Below are 18,194 nucleotides of genomic sequence, written 5' to 3' on the forward strand. Positions count from 1 at the left end.
GCCAGTAAAATGAGCAAAGATGCCCCGAGAGTTAAAAGGTAAAAAAGAGACTTCGAGTAAAACAAATGTAGTGTTAGCAAATATCGCAATATGACATTATGGAAAACTCTGGCCAAATAGTATTGGCGAAGCACGATACACATTACTGAATTTCTTCCTAGGTAAAACGCAGGTAGACGCCACGCCCCCAGGTTCGCTCCAATGACTTGTCTCACATATTTCTTACCATTTTCCAATAGTGTCCCCATTACGATATTGTGTGTTAGTAATCCAAGGAATTAAAAAATGGCTGCTTCTGCTGTAGATGATAGTGAAATGTCAACGGAAGAAATTTTAGAACCTTCCTTGAAGAATGTAATTGATCAGAAATCCTTAAGGTGGATATTTGTGGGCGGTAAAGGCGGTGTCGGTAAAACCACTTGTAGGTAAGGACAGGTTTCGTGTGATAAGCTTTGCTGTTAGTGCGATGTCACTGTAAACTTTTAGAAATTACGAGAATTTTGTTGTGTTAAGGACTATAGAACTTATGATTCTTTTGTAATATTTTAATACTTTCTTATATGGCTCTATGTTTAATGTTAGCTAATCATTTGTAGTGGAGTTATGCATAGTTTGTAAACAAAGATTCTATGTTCTGATAATACACCACTCTTTTTTTCTTCTAGTTTTTAAACAATGTATATTATTTGCGAATCAATATTTTACATCAGTTGTTAATCCCTTAACCTCACAATTTTCCTGAACTTCATGGCTAACCACATTTACAGTTTTTTCAAGAATCCAGTCTGGAAATAAAAGTCAATTTGGCAAGAAATAATGTAGTTACTGAATTTAAATTATTTTAATAGAAGCTGATATAACCTTTCACTTAGGTTTTATGAATTACCACAATGAAAACGTTTAGATTAGAAATATTACACCTCTAGAACCACATAAGAAACAAATTTGCTTATCAGCTATAATTTTTAATTGGTACTCATTAAAAATATTGGTCACTTAATTTTTTTCACATCCGAAGCTTTGCCAAATTTGACATTTCCTTCAACTATGATATCCTTATTCTTTACATGTAACACATAAGCATAGTAGCCTATGAATTACATTGTTTAGGTGCCATATTACATTTGGCGGTTCAAAAATTTTTGCTGTAAATACGAAAAATAATGTATTTTGTGACTTATGAATGCACACAGTTAGTTATTGACAGGATTGTTGTCGAAAAAGTGTGCAGTAACACATATCTGTGATCCTCCTAAAGATTGCTGAGAATTGCAAAGAACAATGGTATCTGCATGCAAATTTGAGAGGTGGACAAGAGTTTTTGACATATTTTGTGAGAAATGTTTTGTCGTGTTTCAGTTGCAGCTTGGCGGTGCAGCTTGCGAGGCATCGAGAGAGTGTTCTCATAATTTCCACAGACCCAGCTCACAACATTTCAGATGCTTTTAACCAGAAGTTCTCTAAAATACCAACAATAGTCAAGGGCTTTGACAACCTCTTTGCTATGGTTAGTCTAATTAGTTCTTTGAAAGTGTTGGATCTTTTTATATTTTATGGTCCAGAAGTCTTGCGAGCTGTCAGTGTGTTGGTGAATACCGTGAGTGGTAAGCAGGATGATAAGGGGAATTAGGGGAATGAAATGCGTATCAGCATGGCATGACACTTTCCCTTTGTGAAAGTTAAAAAGATGTTATCTGTAGTGCTTGAAGGCAATAAATGTGAGTGCCGGTGTTGGGGGGAAAAAAAATATTCCCAGTAAAGAAGAGAGTACTATCAATGACGTAAGAGAAATAATGAAATAAGGTGAAACAAATATTAATACAGTTACGTAATTGCTTTCCTTCATGAGGATTATTAGCAACAAAGTCTTGTACGATTGTATGAGAGAAATAAAGTGGACTAACTTTTGATATACTATTTATTATCACCAAAATTAAGTTCCTACTTTAAACATTTATTATATATTTTTGAGAGAAAAAAAAGCAGCAGTTACTATTTTGCCTCAATTGTAATAATGAGCATGAGATATAGAGTACTATTGTATCGAAGCATGGGAAACACGATGCAGAACTCTGTGAAAGTGTGACAAAAAAATGTTTACATGGCTAAAATAGAATAGATTTGCATGTATTGTGGCTATGCATAAATTTCTGTTAGTGGAACTCATTTAATCTCTCCTACTAAGTATCATAATGATGGTAGATGTTTTTAGAACAATTGGTGTGTAACTGGGTCATGCTGAATAAGTTATTCCGTTCTGTTCTTAGCAACTCTTTTAACGTGATAACGTCTTATAAATCAATGAACGCCGGCTGCACACATGAAAAAGCATGACTCATTGTCCCGTTCCGCCTGAGCCGAGCGTGCAAGAACCGGCCAACCACCATACGAGAAAATCTTCTATAATATCAAAAAGGTTAAGGCTGGCATTTTAAATGCAGCAATTTAAAAAAATTTGATTTATTTGTCCAATTTCGTCATTTCAAATTAACAATTTATTGACAATTGATTTGATTTCAGTTTATTTTTATAACTAATTGTTCGTGATTATATTTAAACAAATTATTTATATTAAATTTGCAAAAACTGTAAATAATATTTGAAAATAAGAAGTATGCAATTTTTCATCAATGTTTTCTTATGACGTTATCACGTAAAATTATTGTCCGTAAACCAACTTTATAGACAACCCATTTTTTTTTTAAAGAAATTTGGTGCACAGCTGGCAATACTTCTGGTCAGAAATATACATAGCAATAGAAAGATCATATGGTACTATAAATTAAATAACAATGTTGTGTTTGAAATTAATATCTTAGTTTCTTCAATTCTTCAATTTTTATTTTATATTACAGTTTTATCTTGTTTGCAAAATTATTATTAGAAAGTGTAAGATTTGTGGTAATTTACACCCAGACACGAGTAAGTTTGTTAGTTCTAAAAACTAGCTCAAGTTAATTGCAAAAATTTTAACTGAGTTACATTAAAAGTTAATGCTCAAAAAAGTAACTTATTAAAAGTTAGTGGATGGGAATAAGTAGTTCTGTTAAATGGTTAAGATACTTCACAAAATTTTTCATGGGAATAATACACAAATAGTACATGGATATGTAAGACTCGAAAACACATCTTAGTCACTTAAATAATTTTTGTAACAAAACTTACATATACATATATTGAAAATGCATTTGTAAATTGGTGCTATTGTTTATTGCCATTAATCAGTCACTGTCCAAGAAATTTAAATGCCATTTAAAAATGTACTGTAAAAATAATGAACAACACTGAAATTTATGTTTTTAATACAGATTTTTCAGAACCTTTTACCATCAATTTCAAAGTTGGTTATTAATTTTAAGTAGCAACTGCAGTTCAAAATTCTGGTTACTGAATAATTTTTCTCTTCTTTCACTCCATGCATGCCCAGCAATGCTAAATACTCTTACCGCTGAGGCTGATGATAGAAGTTACAGTGTGTAATGCTTTCAATATTGGAGACATGATTCATGAATCAATCTGAAAAAATTTGAACTAACCTATAAACCATATATAAAGAATGATGAAGATGTAACTATCCATGCAAATATATCGGTTTTTGTCACATAATATATTAAAGAACAAAAATTAATTTAAATGATTACATAGTAAAAATTTACCTTTAAATTAACTTAAAATATGTTATTTTTCAGCCAAATAACTAACTAGTTTAAGTTAAAAGTTAATTACTTTCAAAACAAATGAGTTAAGTTACAATTATAAAAAAAAAAAATTTTAAATTTAACTTGTCATAAAGTTAGTCCCCACATCTGTTTAGACCTTATACTTTACTTTGAATATAAGAGAATGTGTTCATAAAGATTTAAAATGATTAACTTTGGCAGTATTCCTGGTTATGACATTTATCTTATTCATACAGGTTTTTTTTATGGAAGTTTTGACAATTACTTTGCTGTACAAAATCCCTAGTTCACACCTTTACAATTAAAAATAATTTAACTGTAATTATGACTAAAGCTATGTGAATTTTTACTTTAGTAAGAGATTCAAAAGACTTTATCTTCCAACAAGACGGTGCACCGCCTCACTTCCACTCGGCTGATTCCACATAGACTACAAAAATAGAGAATATATGCATGATTTTTGTTCTTAATTTTTAACAGGACAAAGATATAAAGAGGACACCTGCATTATGTTTTATGAATTTTTTGTGCAAATTATTCAAATAAGTATATAATTTAAATATTTTAGTCCAAAATTTTATCATTTGGCGAAGTATTACTTATTTTCGTAGTTTATCTTTGTAGGAGATTGATCCAAATGCTGGCTTCAACGAGCTTCCGGATGAATATTTCGAGGGGGAGAACGAAGCGATGCGACTCAGCAAAGGTGTGATGCAAGAGATTGTTGGTGCCGTCCCAGGCATAGATGAAGCAATGAGCTATGCCGAGGTCATGAAGTAGGTACATAATTGCTGCAAACTGTGTTAATGGAAAGTGCCCATGGTGAAAATCTTTGTAGCTACTGGAAGCTTCAATGAGAGATAATGGGCTTCAAGATGAGTAGAATAAGCTGGTCACGGTCCCTGTGTGTTTAGGTGCTGTGGCCAATCTGTTTGATTAGACTGTTTGGAATCCTCTGGTAAAATATGTACCTGGTACAGTGATAAATAAAACAAAAACTATTTGAAACATAAAATAAAAATTAGTTTACAACATGAAATAAAGTCTCAACTAAATGGAGTTACTTTTTACAGTTACAATAAGATGTAAATTATAATGAATATTAAGTGTCCTTAATTTATTTCGCTTTTTCCGACACTGATTGTAAACAAATACAAGCTATAAACAAACCTGTTCATTGGTTGCTGACCGCAGTACACAGTGAATAGATACCTACTTGTTTGCTTGTACTTGTTAGTAAATTGAGAGCCTGTAACAGTACATTATTTTAGACACTAGCAACTTAATGGTATGTTTGGAATCAATAATTTTTTTGTGTGAAGTATCGTACATCTCTTGAATCATATCAACAGATGAAGCAAGGTGATGCAGCAGTATAGTCGCAGGATAAGTAAAAAGCCAGCTGGCACCGGTGAACACGCTGACTTGGCAGTTTGGCAGTCAGTCTGGCACTGTGATAGTGCGGCGTGGGAACATCTGCTTACAATGGAATAATGAAGTCTGGGCTGAGTGTAGTCGCAAAGCAGAGAACACTAAAAAAATGCACAGAAGAGTTTAGTGATAAACGTAGTGAAAAAATTTGCCGCAAAATATTAAAAAAAAAAAAAAAATTCTTCCAACAGTAGTTTGATGTTAATAATTAAGCAACATAAATACACAATGATTTCCAGGAACTAACTTCGCTTATTGAAATATACACCAAAAAATGTGGTCCATTATAATTTTATTGATACTAAATGATTCAATTATTTAACATTTGAAGCATTGAGTTTATCACGTGCTGATCTTTAATAGCGATACAAAATTGTTAGTTTATTGCAGTAAGGCAAGACTGAATGAAGTACAGTAAATCCCTATTACGAATTTTCTCTTGGCACTTGGAAATGTATACTTATTAAGAAGGAAATTTTATTAAAAGGGTAAAATTTCTTAAACTTATTATGCATGAAATTTTCTGTTTTGGGAGATTCTCAAGAGAACTTTATTGTATATGTGATGGGGCAGGTGTTTTTTATATGTGTGAGGACACTATAAGCATAAGTATTGAATTCAGAAAGAAAATATTTGATATTATTAATTTTTATAATTATTTTATTTTACAATTATATGACATTCATAATACAGTTGAAAACTGAATGAGTCATTATTTGATTGGTAGATTGTGAATCATCTTGCTACTGCTGCTTGCAAGTGTCAACCACAGTTACTGTCTACTGTGTATGTTTGAATGATTTTCTGGAATAAATTTTTTAATATTATTATCATTTCAGTTCAGTACAATATGTTAATGTGTATTGTGTAGTTTATGGAGCAAATTTAAAAATGTTAAATGAGGGTTTGAATAACCTGGCATGAAGGAAGAAAACTGAAGAATACAAATAAAGAATGTGTAATATTGATCAAGACTAGGGACGAGATTATGTGGTGAATTGCAATAAAACCAAAATATCACCGAAAAGCATGTTAATAGACAATATAATAAGAAAATGCAAGTTAAGACACCATAAAGCACCAAAATGCATCTGAAAGCACAAAATAATCATAATTTTTAATCAAATTTTTAACTGAAAACACAACTGTTTCGTTTTAATATATTCAACTCTAGGAATGTAACATCTTTAGCATGAAAGTTGTACCAAATTATGTACTAAATAGGTTTAATTTAAATTTTTTTTTCTTTCCTTTTTTATCTTTTAACTGTTATTACCAACCCATTTTTACATTACACCATTGGTACAATTTTTAAACAAACAATGACTTGTAGATTTATTATTTTTGTTCTGAGTGGTTAGAAATACTTATTACAAATTATTGTTTCTTATAAGAGCTTAATGTTTCAGCCACAATAAACTGTTTTGGTGAATTAAGTGTTATGAAACATTTTTGTCATATTTATTTAATAATATGCTATATTTATGAGTAAAGCGTGTTCATTAAAATTAAAAACAATTACACTGAAATCTCCTGTTTTAAAAATGAAACCGGTAAAAATCTTGTCTCTAATCAAGACATACTTATGCTGTAGCAGTTTCTCGGCAGATGAGCAGCGGACTGCATTCTGGTTTTGTTACGCAGGCTGGTCAAGGGAATGAACTTCTCGGTGGTGGTGTTTGACACAGCTCCTACAGGCCACACCTTGAGGCTACTGTCCTTCCCCCAAGTAGTGGAGAAGGGTCTGGGCAAGCTGCTGAGACTCAAGATGAAGATTGGACCTCTCATCTCGCAGGTAACCCCCAGCAGCTGTATGTCTGTGTCTGTGGTTTGTAAAGGGCTGGGGTTAATCTGGCCTTCAAGCTTCTGCCTGTAATTGTGGTTGACGTTAATGCGAGTATGGATGAAATTTAAGATCCATATAATTTTAATTATTTTAGTGACAGATTGGTCAGCATTAAGTTAATTACGTCTGTCCCAATGTTTTGAGTCGTGCTACCTGCAGGCTAAGAATTGTTCTTTTACGCATCACTGCGTAAACTAATTGCCATTGTATGGCAGCGAGTTGAAAATGTGAACATGAATTCAGTTTGCGTCTCTTCCCCGTCGCTGCTTTGCGCTGTGCCTAAGATCGCTCTGAATTTTTGCAATTGCTCATAATTTCCAGCCTGCACTCAAATCTTAACACTGTGATTTAAAAAAATCTGACCCAGTACTTTGTAAGGAGGAGGGGTGAGAAACATGAAGTAATTCCCTGTTCTCTGTCTATGAACTGGGAAACAGCTTTAAGGTTTATTAGGGTTGTAAAAAGAAATTACATCAAATTGTTTAAACATCCTGAACGTACTTTACTAAAATCTCAGTAAATAAATTTTTCTTAAGTGTCTTTGATGTACAAGAGTTGCAAAATTTATATTGTAAAAAAAATATTCAATAATATTGCCATGTGTATTGAGCCTAGTGTACTGGTTGACAAATAACTGTGTTCTGGAACACATCTGCATTAGAGGGTTCTATAATGAAATTATATTTACCGTATAGCGATCATCTGTAGTACTCTCTTATTGTGTTTCTGATTAAAAAAAGAGGATTAAATTATTGATAAGTTTAAATAATGGTGTAAATGAGAATGTTATTTAGCAGCACATACACAATTGGTACAATTCAGATGTGCAGTACATTCTATCTAGTCTGAAAACTTAAGAAGAGTATTCTTTCAAAGGGTTTTTATTAATTTAGTGTTGACATTAAAATGTAAAGATACTTGCTTCAATATGTTGTAAGTTGGAATAAGTATTTCAGCAAAATTTTGTTCTGATCTGAATGGGAATTATTGTGATATGTTGATTTAAAGTGTTCGATTAGCTGAATGCACTTTTATTTTGGGTAATTTTTAAAAATTTAAACACCTAATGATAGCTCTTGTAGCCTGACAAAACTAATTTTGTTAGACTTAACTAATACTACGTAAGTGATAAGTAATTTTGGGTACAACAACCAAAAGACAGACAGAGAAAAAAAAGTCAATATTTTAATTAGCTCTGTATTAAAATTTTTTCAGATGGGTTCTTTGTTGGGCATCAGTGACTTCAATTCAGACAGCTTCTCAAAGAAAATGGAAGAAATGCTGACAGTTATACGCCAAGTAAATGAGCAGTTCAGGAATCCGGTAAGGAGTATTCATAAAGTGTAATCAAATCATTTCTCTTGAGTTTTGCATTTACTGTATCTACCTAATTAAGCATCGCCCTCAAATAAGTCTTGCACCCCTAATATTTTGATCATAACCCAAAAACATTTGTCATTTAGAATAAGCCTCACACCATGCTTTCCAAAACAGAACTTGTAATCATATTTTGAAGTTTCTACAAAATTTTTATTCTGGATGTAAGTATATAAAATTAAATTGTTGTGTGTTAAAAGAAATCATTTAAAGGTCTTTATTTCATAGGGACAAGATTTTATAGTGAATTGCGATAAAGCCTAAATAACACAGAAAAACATGTCAGTTCACCATATAACACTGATTTACATGTTAATACATATGAAACACATCTCTGAAGATATCAGGCAATAAATATTTTATTTATGGAAAAAAAAAAAACTGTAAATGATATGTTTACTGTGTACATACCGCAGCTGTTTTGTTTACTGCAGTGAAGCATGTGGGCTACGAATTACCAAAATGAGTACTATTTTACAAAGATTATATACTTAATAAATTGGAAAATAACTTAAGAAGCACACGTAACAAATTCTCACTTTTAAAAAAAAATTTAGTATTATCACTTTTACTCAAAACAAATTATTTTTGTAAATACCATAATATAAAAATTAAAATTTTTTTAAAAAATTCAATTTAAATTAGTTAAGCAGTGTGATGATACGTTGTTTATATAACTGTATCTGTATACCTTGTTTTAAAATTAAGTTAAAGCATAGTTGTAACTGAAAGCTTGTTAATAGTTGGTTATCTTCTTACATGTATAGCTGAAGGTAAAAAATAACTACATGTTTAGTGTGTTTACTCACGTAGATTTCTCTTCACAGGTGAAATAATAGTATCAACACTTTGAATCTTAGTACACTCTGGTATACAATTCAGTAGTCAGGTTGACAAGAGTATCATGGAACATAGTTAAACTTTTTTTTTGTAATAAAGTTCAATGTACAAAATTTTTTGCTGCTGAAACCACTTTATTTACAAGTATGTACGTTCGTTAGAACAAGATTTAGCATGACAGTTGAAACATTTTTTTATTTTCCCCCTGCGGTGCGATGGTTTTTTTTATTTTGCTCGGCAAGAAGCGGGGGGGCTCCCGTGCACGCGCGAGTGCGGTGTTAACGTGCGCAGGACCAGACGACGTTCGTGTGCGTGTGCATCGCGGAGTTCCTGTCGCTGTACGAGACTGAGCGGCTGGTGCAGGAGCTGACCAAGTGCGGCATCGACACGCACAACGTGGTCGTGAACCAGCTCCTGTTCCCCGCGCCCGGGGAGCAGCCGTGCCGCATGTGCGCGGCGCGCCAGCGCGTGCAGAGCAAGTACCTGGACCAGGTGCGTGCCTCCTTGCGTCGGTCTGTGCCCCGTCGAGCAAGCACTTTCAGTTCTACCTTTGAATATATATATATACTGTAAAGAAGTCGCCAGCCCAGGTTAAAATTTCTAATACGGTTTTGGGGTAGTTGGTTGATTCACCGCCGCAATCGCCACCATCTCTAGGGCATCGACTTGTGGTGGTCCCTGGCGGACAAGTGTCGAACTCTTCAAACACCCCTTCCCCCCTTCCCGTTGAACGACCTTGAGCTGCAGTGAATGTTGGGTGGGGGGGGGGGGGGGGTGCGGGGAAATGACAGCGGGCGACAGTGCTGTGCTCTAACGTGTAAATAACAACCAAGACGATACAGGGCGTTACTGCAGCGCACTGCAGCGGTGAAGTTCCCAAGCTGCTCATCATACGCTTCTGAAAAACGTAGAGTAAATCCTATCCACTCGTGACTTCTATACAGTATATATATTCAAAGGTTCTACTGTGCTTGACCGGACGAGATTAAACGGTATTTTTTTCCTTAAAATTTTCCACATTTTTGACATGTGCAGTGATTTTGCGAACACCTTACAGTGAAACTTCGTAATTATGTTCTTACTATTTATGTTTTCCAGCTTGTCTGATTGATATTACCGAGCTTGTTAATATTAAAATTCTTACCTATTTTGTATATGATCATGATTATAATTAGGTTAAATATTTGTAAAATTTTACTATTTATTGATTTTTCTACGACCTTAAAGTATTATTACAGTTGTATATCTATTTGTAGCATTCAGTCAATATTAATAACAAGACATTCCTTTAATTATGTATTGTGATTAAATTGAGCAAACATTTTCAACATAAAAGAGAAATCCTGCCAAAAATGGTTTGAAACAAAGATGGCATCTCTCAGTTAAGTTTAAATAAAAGTAAGAATTTAATATCATCGGATGAAGATCTTTATGAAATACAATAAAAGGTATTTAGTATTCTTGAAATTTTCCTGTTGGAATTTTTTTTTATAAGTTGTTTCTAAAACTCGTGTGCCCTTTAGGTATACCTAGCAACAGAGCACACTGAAACAAGGATATCGGTAATATTTTATATAACTAATTATTTTCCCAGGGAAAGTCAGGCATTTTGTCGTATTTACGACTTACACTCGCCAATATTAATATTGTTCACTGTGCGAGCACATAATCAGTTTTAAATTATTTAGGATATTGGCTATACGTAATTTTATTTGTTCAACCTTCAGTCCGATGACACTGATTATGTGGTTTTTACCGTCTACAGTTTATACTACTGCTAATAATTTTATTATTTGTTAATTTTGCAATCCCAATTAAACATTTTGTGGCTTCAGTACTAACATTTGTTGAAATCTAACTACCTATTATTGTTGTTATTATTAAAATTGGTTTACAAAATGGAAAAGGTGATTTAGATTATCAAAATTTACGTTCGTTAACGTCTGTAGCGTGTGTGGTTCGTAGAACTACAAATACCGTATTGGCCGAATATAAGGCGACCCCGAATATAAGGCCACCTGCAGTTTCAGGAGGCCAAACAAATGTAACAATATTTTTGGTAGAAATTAATGTGAAAATTCATTAGACATTCATTTTGTGTTGATAAATCCTTTTTGCATTTATGTATAACAATTAATTTATATTTATCACATTACTTATTTTAAATAAGTTTTAATGGCCTACCCTAAAAGTCAAAAGAAAACAAATAGAAAATAATTACATTTTTTAGTATTACACTAAAAATGTTTTCGTATGTTTACTATAATGCAGCTGCATAATTGTCGTCGTCAGATCTCTTTATTTGTCTAGAGCTCGTTCCCCGCCATTCCACCGATGTGATTTTTTATTTTTCACAATTTACTGTATCTACGAATTTAAAATTTTTACAATGGCTATTAATCACTCTTAAAATACAGCATTTAAATTCCAGTTTCACTTAAGCTACGTATTACTATTTAGTAGTGTGTTAAACTAACAATGCAAACAAAGAATGTAGCTTGCCGGAACAAAACAAGTGGCTAGCTGCCATGGTGAAGCATACGGCCATGAATAACTTCGGTGACGTGACCGCGAATATTTGTCCATATTACTCTCTGACAGTCTCTGTCCTGTGAATTTTAAAGAATAATCTATGATAATTATGTTGTTTGAAAGGTTTTTACATAAATAAAGAGTGGATTACTGTGAAATTATTAAAATAGCTTTTGAAGCAACGTACCAAATTCCTGTCAATATGGCGTCTTCGTGGGTATTCGACAATGTTCGTTTTACAACAAAGAAATATTGTGGAAAGACAGTTGGCAGCCGTGAATTTCCAAACATTACATCCGAAATGTTCTTAACATTTTCTGTTTGTAAACGTAAACAATCTTTCTGAAAATAGCTGTGATATTTTGGTACAAATATTTCCGTTAAAAATCTGAAAATTAATTACCGTAAATATTAACACGCGATTGTACACAAAGTACAAATATGAATTGTGTAATAAAAGATTGCCATTACTCGAGAACAAATATTTTAATTATCAACTTTAAACAATTGTGAATTACTGCTATATTGGGTGGATTTATCAGTTTCTCTGTGAGAGGTAACGAAGTTTTAGTTAATATAAAAAATCGTGAACATTTTGTTTTAACAATGTTTCTACTGTAGCTTTCAGCTTGGAACTAATGTTTGCGGTTCTGACGTCTTGGGTGCGAAAATAAGGCGACTTCCAATTTTCGCATCTCTCGTTTATGTAAAAATGGTCGCCTTATATTCGAACCAATACGGTATGTATCCTTAAAAAAATTTCTATCTGCTGTTTGTAATACTAATAATATTAATGTATATGTATATATAAAGTGAAGTTTGTGAAGTGAAGTCACTGGCTATGTGAGATTTTGAAACTACTACTCCATTTTCCTCTCTCAAGTCTTAAAGCAGAATCCAGGTAATACCGTATTTACTCGTGTATAGCGCGCCCTCGTGTATAGTGCGCAACACGATTTTTGCAACTAATTCCAAAGAAAAAAAAATTGAAATTTTTTTTTTCCCATAAATAAATTTTACTAACATTTTGTGGTACCTGATTATTTAAATTGATGTGTGGTGATGCGTCAGGAAAATACTTAAACTCTGCTGTGTAGACGGAAGATAATGAAGCGCTGTATCGTCACAACTGGTACTTGGGAGGGAGGGAGGGAGGGAGGGAGGGAGGCGTGCCGCGCTACGTTGGGCCTTGTTGCTTGTGCGTATGTGTGGGGGCTGGCCAGAAACGTCACCCGTCACCCGGCATTTAACGACTTCCACTCCTCCCCGCCTCCACCCACCAAACTTTTTTTTTCCGTGTATAGCGCGCATCCTTATTTTTTTCCTTTACTTGAGGGGAAAAAAGGGCGCGCTATACACGAGTATATACGGTACTTGTTAAAAGTTTACACACTTGACATTCAAAATAAGAGGTAAATTACTGTCTATATCTCCTGGCGGACTAACAGAACATTTTGTGTCACCTCAAACTATGCAATTACAGGTTCTAAATATGTATATGAAAAAAGTTTGATTGTTTTCTGTCATTTTAAAATCTATAGTTATTTTTTCAACCATTAAATTTTGTACAATTGACGGTAGACCAAATGAAGAAATCAATCATTGTTTAAATGAGATTTAAAAAAAAAAAAACTATACCATATTTCTAAATGATGCCTCTTTACTCTGCGTAAAGCTTGGGCGATACTTGGCACTTCATCAGCTAGGTGGTATGAAATTTAATCCTACAGTTATTGTGTCATATTTCCTAGGATTGTTAAATATTGTATGTTTCAGTAAAACCTGTTTAAGACGACATGGCTTGAGTTGTTTTCTTCCACCTAAGACATCAAAATAATTTAGCACCAAAATATTGCCATATCATTAACCTTATGGGTATTTAATACATTTTGAGGTTATTAGGTCTTCCCGCTTAATAAGCACTAAATCAACACAAAAAATTATGTTTTCCAACAAAAATATTTGCCCATTATTGCTTGGAAACATCCTTTTGTTGTGACGGAACACTAGTGTTGTCAAAGAACCATCAAAACGACGACACCATATTTATTTGCCTAACTGTCTTTAACGTAACACAGTTTTCAGCGGTCGCCTTCTATGATAAACACTAACTAATTATGACACAAACGAGTTGAAAACGTGTAAAAATTTCATTAAGGCTTTTTCACTTCTACGTACATAAAATTAAAAAAAGTGTCGTGTGGTCCCATGTAATCAATGCTAGTATCATTTAGGAATCCACGTGACTTATAGCACATCCCTGATACTATAATTTTTATGCCTGGTACAACAGAAATCAGAGTTCTCTTTTACTATTACGTATAGGGTTTATGCACAGCATGTTAAGCAGCAGTGTAGTAATATTTAACTTGCGCAGTGTGTGTAGACCATTTACGGTACTATGGTATGTCGTCAAGAGTTTATTCATTGTTCGCTGTTCATTTATTTTCACTAACGTGTACGCCATTTCCAGCTATGCAGACGGTAAACAATAGGCATTTATTTTGTATGTTTGTTACTCTTCTATGATGACGGTACAGTCAAACCTCTATCTATCGAACTCGCATGTATCGATTGTCCGTGTTTATCGTATACTTTCTACGGTCCCGGCAAAATTGCCATACAACTAAGGTTAAAAAAGTCCGCTTGTACCGATGTTCGAATTATCGTTTTGTCCGCATTCATCGTACAAAATATGTGGTCCCGTCACTATAAATTATAATAGATGATCGTTTAACCTTAAAGATTTTGCAGAAATAACCATTTCTTAGAAAGAAACCGTCATAAAAACAGTAACGATAGTATACAATGGTAAATATCACCTTGAATCTGCAGCCAAGTAATGGAGCACATAAATATGAAGAAAAGACAAATGAACAACAACTTACGAAGAAATATGGATGATGTACCATAACTACAGTACAAACCCAATTGTTATCTAATTACCATAAAAGGAACTAAAGATTCTTTGTCTATACCATAATTACTACAGAAGCACGATAGCTACCACATTTGCACTACAGTTACCGTAACAACCGAGATGTCTATTTACCGTGACGGGGATGTATTTATTTATGACATATTAAAATTAAAGAACATTATTGAAAAAAAGGATGTTAAATTTATATATGTACGTTTGGCACATGTTGCGAAGAAATAATGCGTTCTGAAAGAATGCAGTACTACTACGAAAACTGAAAAGGGTACTCGTGGATTTTTAGGTTATGGCAGTCTCTCTCGTTTTTCAGTAATATCGGCCGAAAATTAACAAGCGTATCGGAAGTCGGCAGAAATGCTGATTCAATTAAATATTGGCAAAATCAGCTTCTTCAGTACAGCTCTACATTTGATGACATGAGTAAACATATTTCAGACTTCAGGATATTGAAAATGACTAATTTCCATGTAGATTTATTGTGCTTATGTTTTTTTTTGCAAGTTTAAATTGAATTAAGTAAAATGCCTCCATTTTTATTTATTTTTCAACTGATTTAACTTTAAAGACAAGTAACTGATATATTTCTGACACTAATTTTGAGGTTGAAATATTTTTTAAAAATTCTTAGGTTGAAGTCCACATCTATTGAATGTCCGCATCTACTGAATTTTTTTGTTGGTCCCCTGAAAAACGATAGATAGAGGTTTGACTGTACCAATAATGTTCGTGGGCAAATGGTATTTGTAGGTTATTTTAGGAGTGTTGTTACTGCAGTGAATTATTTACAGAATTTTAAGTAAAGCACTTACAAAGGAGTTAACATTTCGTGCTTGTAGTGTAGGTAAACATAAAAAAAACTTTAAATGACCGCAAATATGTGTAATAAAAAATGAAAATCATATTTACTGTATGAGATGATGTAAAATCTGCCAGAATTGCTAACAATTATATTATTTAATTATCTTCATGTTAATTGTAATGAAATGGTAGGAGAACATAGTGTTGCAGGTTGAAGTACTTAATTTTTTAACGAATGCCTCTTTAAATATATCTGCAACAACTAATCACATTTTCTACTGAACCGCACTATTCAGGTTTTACAATTATATAGTTTATAATCCTAGATTATTACAGGTTGTATCTGAGCTTATTTAAGGATTTTTTTTTCTCCCCTAGACCAAACAGTGAATTACTTCATATTAGTCCACGTAGAATTCAATACTGTATTTTTGCCAAATATTATAACTATTTAACCCACGCAAATGATACTTGTTTTATTTACTTCATTTTTCCTGCAGAAGAAGCACATTTTTTTTCTTCTCCATTTCATTATTTTCTTAAGTGTTTTTGTGCTGTATTGTACTTCTTGGCTGGCACTCAAATGAACAGGTGCTTGGGCAGTGAAGTGCACACGTGTCTGTGGTGTGTGCGTACGTGCAGATAAACGACCTGTACGAGGACTTCCACATCACGAAGCTGCCCCTGCTGGAGCAGGAGGTGCGAGGCGTGGAACAGGTGAAGCAGTTCTCCGCCAACCTCGTCGAGCCGTACGTCCCCAAGTGACGGAGGGCTCGCGACGCCCCTGCGACCTAGGACCCCGGAGCGGGGCGGTGTCGGAGCCGAGATCAGACGTGCTGGAGAGCAGCACCAGACGGCGATGAACCTGGCCAGTCCAGTAGATGGCAGAAGATGTGTTTAGCATAAAAGTTATTTACAATGCCATAATTATAACGGTTAAAGACAATATTCTTTTCTCTTAGAAAACTCCCCCCCTTTTTTTTTAACTGTAAAATTTTTATTCTATTTATTTACATAATACTGTTGCAGGGTAGTATGTTGCTGATAGGTAATTGGTTGCAGACTCACCTTTGTTGATATGCATAAGCTGTCCGGTTTTGGTTTCTAATGTATTTGCCCAGATGTGCTACGTGTACGCTCCCTAGGTTTCAGCCTGCTGTAGAGCAAAGACACTTAACTGATTTATTTGTTTCATGGTGTCGTTAGTTTATTACAGTAGACTGCCGATTACCCGGGGTAACGACTGCCAAGGGTTCCTCCACAGATATTGAAAAAAACACGGTTAAAGCAATGTCAATAAGAAAAATCGTTCAGTTAAAAAAAAATATAAACCCGAATATCTAGACACTGTATAACGTTGTACGTAATAGGTACTAAAGTGTTGGACATAATTTACAGAAAAAGTTGCAGAACATATCACTTTAACATAGCTATATTTTATGTTCGAGCTGGTCAATAATTTTTAATTTTTGTTGAATCTCAAGTACCGCTGGTTTGTGCTTATTATTGGATATTACTGTGTAAAGATTATGACAGAAATACTGCTGCGTTGTGACTGCTGCTGTGAAACTACGCGGGCTAGTTATCGCTCACATGAGTCATGGAACAGCCACGCCGTGCCAGCGTCAACCTGAGCGTTCACAAGGGCGCGTGTAACACAAGCGTGCACTGGTTACAGGGGTGTGTTTATAATTTGCTCTGGCAGTTTTGAAGTTCATGATGCATTGTAACACCAATTATGTATTAATTATGTTCGGCAGCATTTATCATCTTGAATTACAGCTTAAAGTGCTCTGTCACATCAATAGATCAGAAAAATAAAATAATAATAGTCAAAAAATATTTTTTGTAAAATATGGCTTGGTTATCTCACAATTTGAATAACCCACACCCGGATAATTGGGAGTCTACTGTACTTTGTTTTCGTAGTCTGTGGATCATGTGAATTTGTAATATAAACTATGGAAAAGTTTTACGTTGATTTTAACCGTTAATGGAAAGGGTAAATGTTGGGGTGTGTTATTTTGAAAGTACAGCTATCATTGTGTACATAAAATTTTATGAATTGAATATCATTTCTACATAATTATGCTTTGGTGCAGAAATATAGTCTCTCTGCTGTTTTTTTATTTGCAAAAATGGTTTATAATAAATTATTGTACTGGTATATATACACACAACCACTTCATGTGTGTTGTGTTGGCATGATTTTGTACAGTGGTATGTACATTGAGAGTACTGATGTAATGTTAACATTTTTAAAAACTTGTGTATTGTAATACACTTGTTGCAGTGCAATATTACTGTGAAATAAAGATTGGGATTATTATACATGAGCCTTTTTTTTATTAATGTTAATTTTTTACTTGCTAGCAATTTTTTCTTCAAAAAATTGGATCAAGACTTGTATTTTGAGTGATTTTTGAGTGTAAGCTTTAATGCTACATACATTTAATGCCTACATTTCCTGTTTCCTCTCTCCTTCCCTTAGTAATCAGCATTATTTTGTGTTACTGTGCAGTTTAGTTCTAGTTTTATGTATGTCGTAGTTATTCCATAGTGTAAATGTCTTAAACCATTTCTTCTAATATTATACATTTTCAGCTTCTTTGTTTACTGCTTTGTACATTAATAGAATGATTGTGATCATGTTTTGTTTGATTTTTTTTTACATCCAATTCTGCATTTTTAATACAATAGGGCACGAAGAGGGATAATTTTCCAATTTGAAATTGAAGTTATAGTTGGCTAG

At 33.6% G+C, this 18,194-nt stretch overlaps 1 protein-coding gene across 1 annotated transcript; it reads left to right on the top strand.

The window, feature by feature from the left end:
• The first annotated feature begins 155 nt into the window (after positions 1–155).
• Positions 156–17,773, top strand: LOC134533021 (ATPase ASNA1 homolog). Its single transcript, XM_063370160.1, has 7 exons — positions 156–425; positions 1,360–1,507; positions 4,305–4,456; positions 6,756–6,906; positions 8,173–8,280; positions 9,466–9,666; positions 16,085–17,773. Exons 1-7 carry the CDS (start codon positions 286–288, stop codon positions 16,205–16,207), a joined length of 1,023 nt encoding a protein of 340 aa, XP_063226230.1. The 5' UTR covers positions 156–285; the 3' UTR covers positions 16,208–17,773.
• The last annotated feature ends 421 nt before the right edge of the window (positions 17,774–18,194 follow it).

Source organism: Bacillus rossius, chromosome 6 (genome assembly GCF_032445375.1).
Source record: "Bacillus rossius redtenbacheri isolate Brsri chromosome 6, Brsri_v3, whole genome shotgun sequence".
Taxonomy (NCBI): domain Eukaryota; kingdom Metazoa; phylum Arthropoda; class Insecta; order Phasmatodea; family Bacillidae; genus Bacillus; species Bacillus rossius.